The sequence below is a fragment of the Echinops telfairi genome, unplaced genomic scaffold (genome assembly GCF_000313985.2).
Source record: "Echinops telfairi isolate 266 unplaced genomic scaffold, ASM31398v2 ScPeMD7_30;HRSCAF=105, whole genome shotgun sequence".
Lineage (NCBI taxonomy): Eukaryota > Metazoa > Chordata > Mammalia > Afrosoricida > Tenrecidae > Echinops > Echinops telfairi.
The window spans coordinates 3,636,629-3,645,839 of record NW_022103927.1 but is presented as its reverse complement, the minus strand read 5'-3'; the positions used below and the strand labels follow the sequence as shown (position 1 = coordinate 3,645,839).

Sequence of the window (9,211 nt, the reverse complement as noted above, 5' to 3'; positions counted from 1 at the left end):
TTTCATTGTTGCTAAACTGCACCCTGCCTGGCTCTTCTCTTCCCCACGACCCTTCTGTAAGGGGATGTCCAATTGTCTACTGATGGGCTTTGGGTCCCCACTCCACACTCCCCCTCACTCACACCTGTTGGTGCTTTTATTATCCTCAGTTGATAGACAGGGAGTTGCGACACGAGGTTAAGTCAAGCCCCTGAAAGCACACTGCAAGTGGGAGAGCTGGGATTGTGTGAGCCCGTCTTGGTCCCCCAAACACTTAGCCACCTACCAGAGGGCTTTACGGCCCAACAAGCACTATTCACAGGTCATTTCTAAGGAGATACACCCCTGCCTCCCAGTCTGGGGGCTCCCCTGGCATCTCCCCAGTGGAGGGGCTGAAGCCCAGAAAGCTCTAGCTTTTTATTCCCTCAAGATTTGGGAGTGTCCCGCTCTTACTAGTTGTGTGCAAACCACCGGTCCCTGTGCTTCCATGTACAAATAAATACCTGGAGTGCGGGGCCTCTTTTTCTTACTCATGGTTTCCCTCCCTGCCGCGGGAAACCTGAAAATGACAAGCAAAGGGTTCCATCGTTATGAGCCTTGGCCCACCCCCGTGTCCAGAGCCTCCAATCAAGCCGTCACGCAGCGGACGGTCCAACCTTGTCCGGCTCCCCAAGCAGGGTGCGCCGCCATCTTGCTCCCGGCTCACAGCCGCCGTCACCTGTCGAGTGACTTGGGCTCCCTGGCTCTCGTGTCCCTTCAGCTAGCTGCCCAGGGACTGCCCAGGGGACCACTGGGGCTGGGAACCCGGGGACTTCCGAGGGGAGGCTTGGGGCCCTTCGGGGGTCGCTGAGGCACGAGGCGCCCCCGGTGCCCTCTTTCAGGCTTGGGCGCTAGAAACGCCTAAACCGACAGGAGCCAGAGTTGCAGCCTCCCTCGGTCTTTACAGGGTCTGCCTGAGTCTATTGGAGGATGAAATCAAATGATCTGCGCTGCGTTTTTTGAGGAAAAAAATTAAAAAGCCAAGTTGGCCATCCGTGGGAGCCGCTCGGAAGATGGCGGGGCTGAAGGGCGGCGGGGCTGAAGGGCGGCGGGGCCGAAGCCGGGGTGAGTGGACCTTCGGCCTCCAGTCACCAGCACGGCACTAACCCTGTCCCGGTCCGGAGGCCGCGCGAGACTGCAGGACGCGGGGTCTCACGCGACGCCACAGACCCGCACGCTCGGGCACACTTCGCTTTTTCCCGCGCACCGCGTGAGGCCGTGTGCGCACGCGCAGCCCCCGCCCCTCGCGGCCGCGCCCGCCCCGCCCCTTTTCTCTGCGCAGCCCTACGCCCCTTCTTGCGCACGTACACACAAACGCGCGCGCGCTCGGCCTGCCGGGAGTTGTAGTTCGACGCGACGGGTCAGGCAAGTCCTGGACTCGGGCTCCGGTGCTGCGGTGCCCGAGGGCCGAAGCGGAAGTGGGGCGGCCACATCTGGCAGCGAGGGTGAGGGCGTAGGGACGAGGATTACGGGGTGACGAGCAAGGGGCGCGGAGCTCCTGGAAGGGCGCGTGCGCGAGTAGGGAGACACCCCGCGCCCGCCCTCCCAGGGGAGGAAGAGGCAGGCGGGGCAAGGCCGGACACGGGGGCTGGTTGTCCGGGCATCCAGCCTAGAAGATGCACAAGAGGAAGGGTCCCCCAGGCCCCCCAGGCCGAGGAGCCGCCGCAGCCCGCCAGGTGAGTCTGCGTCCTATGGCCCCGCCAGGGGGACCCTCCGGAACCCGTCACAGGCTTGCGGAGAACCCCACCCCCAGGGGATCCGGATTCCCGCCCCCTGGGTGAGCCTCGTCCCGCCCCCCAGGTGCGGCCGGGCAGCCCTTGTCCCCTAGGTGTGGCCTACTGGCTCTGGCCTCTCGCCTATGACACCCCACCCCCACCCCTCCGGGCTGGGGCCACCTGTTGCCGCCTCAGCTCCAATTGGAAAGGAGCAGGCCTTGGACCTGGGTTAATAAGGACCGTAATTGCTCATCTTCGGCCTGCCTGCGCCAGAAACTCACACACCACCCAAACCAGGCCACCTTTGAAGATCCCCAATGTACAGATGAGGACACTGAGGCCCAGAGAGGTGTCTGAGACTTGTCCAAGGTCATAAGGATTAGCAGCCTCGCCAGAGCCCAGGGCATAGCTCAAGTACGCAGGCATCCGGGCAGGTGTTCCTGAATTTCCTTCCTGGCTCCTCCGCCCCTCGCTGCCACTTCACAACTGTGCGCCTCAGTTTTCCACCTGTGAAGTGGAGGTCCAGAGAACCCTGCCATCACAAGACTGTTGGTGAAGGAGGGCCTGGGAGATCATTTATGGCAAGTGGCAGGACAGAACGCTTGCAAATATCTTCATCCATTGTTATTACTGTGACCGTCAGGTGTCCCTGGAGCCAGCCCTTGACCCCTGCAGACCCTGGGAGGAGCACAACGGCTGCCAGGTCCTGCGCTGTTCCCCATTGGTTGGGAATCAGAACCATCGGGTTTTTTCATTGGCTTATTATTGCCAGGCCGTACCTCCCAGTCTGGAAGCTCCCTGAAACCTGTTCAGCCTCCCACTCTCTCATAAGCCTCCATGTAGAAAGACCGATTGTGGCTGAGCACCAGGTGCGTCAGCCGGGAGTCAAACCCAGTCTCCTTCGAGGAGGGCAAGAACTCTACCACCCAGATACCCAACATGCACTGCATCTTGTCCATTTCCACTCAGATGGGAACCACCAAGGGGCCTCATTGCCATACCCAGGGTCCAGCCATGTGTACTTGCAGAGATTTGGCCATCTTGGTCAACAAACTTTTTTATATATATAGTTTTATTGGCATATGATTTACCTGTCATACAATTCAATAGTCCAATCACACCAAGAAGAGTTGTACAATCATCACCACATGGACTTTAGAATATTTCCATTGTTCTGTATTCCTCGTTATCAGCTCCCCATATTCCCGCCAACCATTGAGTCTGCCTACTCACAGGTACCCACAGGACAGGGTAGAACTGCTTCTGTGGGTTTCCGAGACTAAGTCTTTACTGGAGTAGAAAGTCCCGTCTTTCTCATGCAGGTAGTTTTAAACTGGTGTAAGTAGAACTTACTATACTTCTAAGGGACCATTAATCCAGTGACTGACTCTAGATTTGTCTCTCCTGGATTTTATGTACAGGAAATCGTTAAAACCAGAGAACAAAAATAGAAAATGAAGAACCCTAACAAAGTGAAACATAAAAAACCCCACCTCAGTCGAAAAGAAAGCGAGACAGTGTTAAGCACTAGAACCGATTTGAAAAGGATCAAAAGGGAGATCAAATGATAGGGTGTTACATTGTAACCTCGCTGTATCTGCCATGATCCATTTTCCAATGTACTCTGCATGATAGCAAGGCTAGTCACACCCCTGGCCTGTGGTCAGAGGGGGATTCACCGGAGGCTTAATCCATGTGTATTTCCCCTTTGTTCGTATCTTTTTTTAAACCTTCTCTTCATTGCGTTGTCGAGAACCTACGGAGGAGGACCTGCACCAGGTCCCCACGGCTGAGTGCAATTCTTCTCGCCCTCGTTGCCCTCAGCTTTCTCACCACCTTTCGGCCTCCACAGCGTCCTTGGGAATCTTTCTCCTGCTGTTAGTCGGTTTGATCCCATACAGTGATCTTCAAAGGCAGCCCTGGTGATGTGGTGACACGTTGGGCTGCCTGCCATAGGTCAGCAGTTTGGAACCACCTGCCACTCCCCGAGAGAAACAGGGGGCCTTCTATTCCTGCAAAGAGTGAGAGTCTCAGAAACTCACAGGGGCAGTTCTACTCTGTCGAATCACTGGCAGTGAGTTTGAGTGACCTTAAAGCCCAAGGGCAATTTTATCTAGTTCGGTCTAATGTTGTCGCATCATCCTAAGTCACTAACCAGGACATGGGGAGCGGATGTGCTACTCAGAGTCCAGCTTTGAACTTCCACACTGCCCTTTGGGTGGTCAGACCTCCCTGCCTGGCCCTCTCTGCCAAGGGCCTTGGTAGAAATAAGCTCATTGACCTGCATCACAGCTTGGCTTTGGGCAGTGTGGGCCTGGCCTTTCCCACCCTACGTGGCAACCAGCATGTCTCGGGCATGGACTTGGACCCGATCAGGGACCCAGATCTCCCCACTGGCTCTTTGCACCTTGATGATCTGGGTCCCGGCCTGTTACAGGCCGCCTGCTCCTTCTGGGCCCACTCCAGCCTCCTGCCACTCCCAGGAAATGGCCTTCCCTAAGCGGCCAGGGTACTATCCTCCCAAGGGGACTGTGGATCCCTCCCGGCAGCCTCTGCCAGGTGTAGCCCATCCCAAGATCTGAGGGCATCTGCACTGTTTCCGCAGCTGGGCCTGCTGGTCGACCTCTCCCCTGAAGGGCTGATGATGCCCGAGGATGGAGTCAACGATGAGGAACTGGAGGCTGAGTTCTTGGCCTTGGTGGGGGGCCAGCCCCCAGCCCTGGAGAAGCTCAAGGGCAAAGGTAAGGTGTTCACACGCACGTGCCAAGCTTCCTTTTCTGAGCTCCAGGCTGGGAACTGGGTGCTGGGGAGACAGCCAGAAGGAAGACTGGCAGGGTACCTGCCTTCCTGGAGCCCACGGTCCCTTAAAACAAGAGTTTGACTCCCAGCATGACCATTCCCAAGCTGTGTGACCTGGCAAGGGAACATCACTGGCATAGCCTGGATGTCCCTGGCTGTAAAAGTGCCCTGCCACCAGGGGTTTCACAACGTACTCCCCACTGGGCCTGCACACTGTCAACAAAGGTCATCGGTCTGAACCTCCTAGAGCAGCGGTTCTCAACCTGTGGGTCGCCACCCCTTTGGGGGGTCAAACAACTCCCTTTCACAGGGGTTTCCCTATTTATAACAGTGGCTACATGACAGTGATGAAGTAGCAACAAAAATAATCATATGGTTGGGCGGTGGGGGGGAGGTCACCACCACATGAGGAACTGTATTAAAGGGTCACGGCATTCGGAAGATTGAGAACCACTGTCCTAGCTGCTGTCCGGTGATACGGCTGCAGTGGGGGCAGCCCAGAGTCCTGAGAGACCCGTGAGTCAGGTGGGACACCAGGAGAGTGCCCTCGATGGGGACAGCAGATGAAGAACGGGGAGCTCACCCAGGAAGACTAAGCTGGTACAGAGCCCCACTCCCCCACCCACGTGGTAGAGAACAGGACCAGACACGTGTTAGGTGCCACCGAGCGGACAACAGAGTGAAACACCACGCCTTCCTTGCAGTTGTCACGGCCACCGTGTCGACCCATCTCCTCGAGGGCCCTCCCCTCTCACTGCCCCTCCGCTTTACCCAGCATGCCGTCCTTCTCCACGGACTGCTCTCTCCTGACAACGCGTCTAAAGGTCGTGAGATCGGGTCTGGGCACATGGTCCTTTCCAGAGAGCATTCTGGCTGTACTTCTGAGACCGACTTGCTTGTTCTGGCAGCCCGTGGTTATTTTTAGTATTCTTCACCAGCACCCTCCTTCAAATGCACCGCTTCTTCTGCGTGCGACTTTGACATGCACGCGAGGAGACTGCAAAGACCCTGGCGTGGGGCCAGCGCACCTTAGCCCTCAAAGTGGGATCCTTGCTGTTCAACACACTACAGAAGTCTTGGGTGGCCGATTTACCCAGGGTCACGATCGTTTGCTCTCTTGACTGCTGCCTCCGTGAGCACTGAGTGTGGATCCGAGCGAGACGACGTCCCTGCCAACTTCACTCTCTTCTCCGCTCGGCATGCTGGTGTTTATCGGTCCAGTTGGGAGGATTTTGGTTTTCTTCACACTGAGTTGTCATCCACTGCACCCCTTCGATGTGATGGGTTGGTGCCTGGGGGACACAGAGCCTTTAACCCCCTGCCCTGTGCTGTCCTAGGAGCTTTCTTGTATCCTACCGGTCAGGGTACAAGAATCGTGATTATCCCAGCTAAGCTGGGGATCCAGCAGCAGCAGGACGGGGGTACACCGAGGCCCAGAGAGATGAAGTCACTTGCCCAAGGTCCTGTTGTTAGGGGCTGTGGAGCCCGCCTGACCCACAGTGACCCGAGGTTCAACAGAAACTCCGCCCGGCCCTGCACCATCCTCACAATGAACTGTTAGGCTGCGCCCATCGCAGCAGCCACTGCTAGCCCATCTGGTGGAGGGCCTACCTCTGCTTTCACTGCTGCGCCATTTGACCAAGCATGAGGTCCTTTCCCAGGAACTGGTCTCTCCTAGTAACACATCCAAAGTATGTGAGATGCCTCTCTTCTGCCCTTCTGCGGAACAAGGCACTCCAGCTACAAAGTAGCAGAGCCAGGGTTCAAACCCACGGAGGCGGGGCCTGTGGTTCACAGGGAGGGGGTAAGGACTGAGGTATGCAGGAAGGCCCAAGGACAGTGGGTGCTCTGGAAGGACAAGAAAGGGTACCTGCTGACCCGTTCTTTGGGGATGAGGAAACTGGGTGGGAGGAGTGGGGTGCCCAGAAGGGTCTAACTGGACTGGGGCCACCCCTGCCACCAGGGCCCCTGCCCATGGAGACCATTGAGAAGATGGCCAGTCTGTGCATGAGAGACCTGGACGAGGAGGAGACGGATGAGGATGATGTCGAGGCTGATGACGACCTGCTGGTAAGCAGCTGGGGGAGATGGGCCGGGGCTCCGCCCACCCCCCCCACCCCTCCCCCCACCCCGCCCCCAGCTCTGCTCTGCCCTCGGCCCTCCCGCGCCCACTGCCGTGTGCCCCTGCAGGCGGAACTGAACGAGGTCCTTGGAGAGGAACAGAAGGCTATGGACTCCCAGCCTCCTTCAGCCCAGGTACTTCAGCCACCTGGCCCCTCCAACCAGACCCCAGGGACCTCCCTGGGCCCAAGATCCGTTGTGGCCGCCTCCAGGGAACAGGGATGATGATTTCAGACCTGTGGGGGTTGGGGGCAGGCCTGGGGGAGACCCAGGATGGGCATGCCTGTGGGGGCCGCCTGATGGGGTCACCCCCAGCCCGTGCCTATTTCCTCTCGTAGCCGAAGCCCGCAGCAGTCCCCAGCGCAGGACTGGAGTCCACCCTGCAGGAAAGGCTGGCCCTCTACCAGGCAGCCCTCGACAGCGCCCGCCAGGCTGGGGATGGCGCCAAGGTGCGGCGCTATGACCGGGGCCGCCAGGTGAGTGGGCAGAGGGGTGGCTGGTGGGACCCCGCCCCCGGCCCCGTTTCCAGCTCTGGGCTGCTCCACCACCCGTGTGCTCACACCTCCCACAGACGCTCGAAAGCTTGCTGGCCTCTGCCCGGAAGGGCAGCGCCATTGATGAAGAGGACATCCCACCTCCCGTGGCTGTGGGCAGGGGCCTGGCCACCCCCCCCAGCCACATGCCCATGTCCACCCAGCCGGCCCCTGCAAATCCGCCAGCCCCAGAGCCCAGGGTGACCATGCAGCGTCCGCCTCCCACAACCCCGGCCTCGGCCCCGGGCTCAGCTAAGCCCCAGCTGCCCCCAGGTAAGCCAGGGGCAGGGCCGGCTGGCAGAGAGGTTGGGTGCAGGGTTCAGCTGGCAGGCCACTCTGTGGGTGTACAGTTGTGAACCGGGGGTAAATGTCTGAACTCCCACTGGGTCCTCGTGTCCCTGGAGTGACTGAAGCTTCCCCGCAGGGTATGTGCCACATGGAGCTCGGCTTGGGTTGGTGTGTTTACTCATATTTGACTGTGTTCTAAGCGCAAGGGTAGCTCTAACAGCTTTTGGGTCCTAGCTGACCTTTCCTATAGACATCGTTCAGTGACATTCGTTACAGTGGTCACGGGTCTCCTGCTCTTTAATTGCATTCTGGTGGTTCCATTTCCAGTACTCTAGCTGCCCTGCCCCCTTTTTTTCTTATCTTTGTTTTTGAGCAATTTTTGACCTTTTTGTTTTTTAATGGAGCTCTGTACTCACAGCTCACAGCCTTTATTTTGCATGCTGGTCTGTTACTTCCCTAAAAGCTGGCATGAGGAGATCATTCCAGTTCAGAATATCAGGGGGACCCCGCCTCAGGGAGTCCTCTGGTCCCAACTGGTCCATTAAAGTCTGGACTTGTTAAGAATTTGAGTTCTGTTTCACATTTTCCTCCTTCGATCAGAGTCCATCTCTTATGGCCCTGAGCAGAGCCATCAGTAGTGGTAGTGGGGACCATCTAGTGCTTCTAGGTCTCAGGACAGGTGAGGCCTTAGCTCACTTAGGCCGATAGCCCTGTCGGCTGATTTCTTCTCTGAGACTTTGGCATCCCTTCTCTTTTGATCCTGAGAAGCAGAGACCAATAGTTGTATCTTAGCTGGCTGCTTACAAGTTTATAGGACCCCCAGACACTGCTCCCCGCACTAGGCTGTAGAACACAGTGAGCAATTCCCAGGCATCAGCTGTTCGCCTAAGTCCCACTGGTTGAAGAAGGCTTCTCTCACCACCCTCTCTTCTAGAACCCGAGCTTGGGGCTTTGTTCAGGTGCAGAACCATTCCTAGCAGGAAGCCTCAGTGGCCAGTGGATCAGTGGTGGGTCACAGAAGCCGGCAGGCTCCGAACCCATCATTTCTGTCCCTGCTCCAGGAGGGCTGCTGTTGGCACTGCCCCCTGCAATCCTCAGTCGAAGTCACCACAGTGGCCACCGGGGGGACTTGGGTCAGAGAACTTAGCAGGAGTTTGCAAAATCGCATAATGTTTGTGTGTTTGTCTGTCTGTCTTTCCACCTGCTTGTCTGTGTGACCGGGTCCCTCAACACTTTTGACAAAGAAAAGTAGAAAAAGGCTTGAGGCCGGGAGCTGAGCTGATGGGTGGGGGCCAGGACACAGTCCCCGATTGGGACCATAGGAGGCCACCTTTCCAGTACTGTTAGGATGTAGAGCAATTCTTTATTAGCAAGTTTGACACATCGAGCTCCGTGCTAATGAAGGTCGTGATAACAGCCCAGAAGGAGGTGTTTGGGTTTTTAACACAGAGAGAATTACAGCCACAGGCAATAAAGCCCAGGAAACGTCAGGGTGTTTTCCTTCAGCCTGCAGACACCTTTGTGGGGGATTCCATCTCAATGTAAAGCGATACTCCGGTTGTCAGTTGGAAAAGTGGGATGAGCCGGGGGTGGTTTGTTTACGTACTTTTTTTTTTTTTAGACCAACAATTGCACCTATTGCTTTAAACTTGGTCTCATAAAGGTTTGCAGTCTTGGAACCCCATGGGAGCAGTTCTAGTCTGTCCTTAGGGTCGCTCTGAGTCAGAATCTAGTCCA

General features: G+C 57.1%; 1 protein-coding gene across 1 annotated transcript in view; it reads left to right on the top strand.

Annotated features, from left to right (window-relative positions):
• The first annotated feature begins 1,371 nt into the window (after positions 1 to 1,371).
• The window catches only part of CC2D1A (coiled-coil and C2 domain containing 1A), a 17,016-nt gene continuing 9,176 nt past the window's right edge, over positions 1,372 to 9,211 (top strand). The window contains exons 1-6 of the mRNA XM_045289702.1: positions 1,372 to 1,694; positions 4,339 to 4,474; positions 6,496 to 6,602; positions 6,723 to 6,788; positions 6,992 to 7,129; positions 7,225 to 7,459. Of these exons, the coding sequence (XP_045145637.1) occupies positions 1,635 to 1,694; positions 4,339 to 4,474; positions 6,496 to 6,602; positions 6,723 to 6,788; positions 6,992 to 7,129; positions 7,225 to 7,459 (742 nt within the window). The 5' untranslated portion in view covers positions 1,372 to 1,634. The remainder of the gene's footprint in view (positions 1,695 to 4,338; positions 4,475 to 6,495; positions 6,603 to 6,722; positions 6,789 to 6,991; positions 7,130 to 7,224; positions 7,460 to 9,211) is intronic.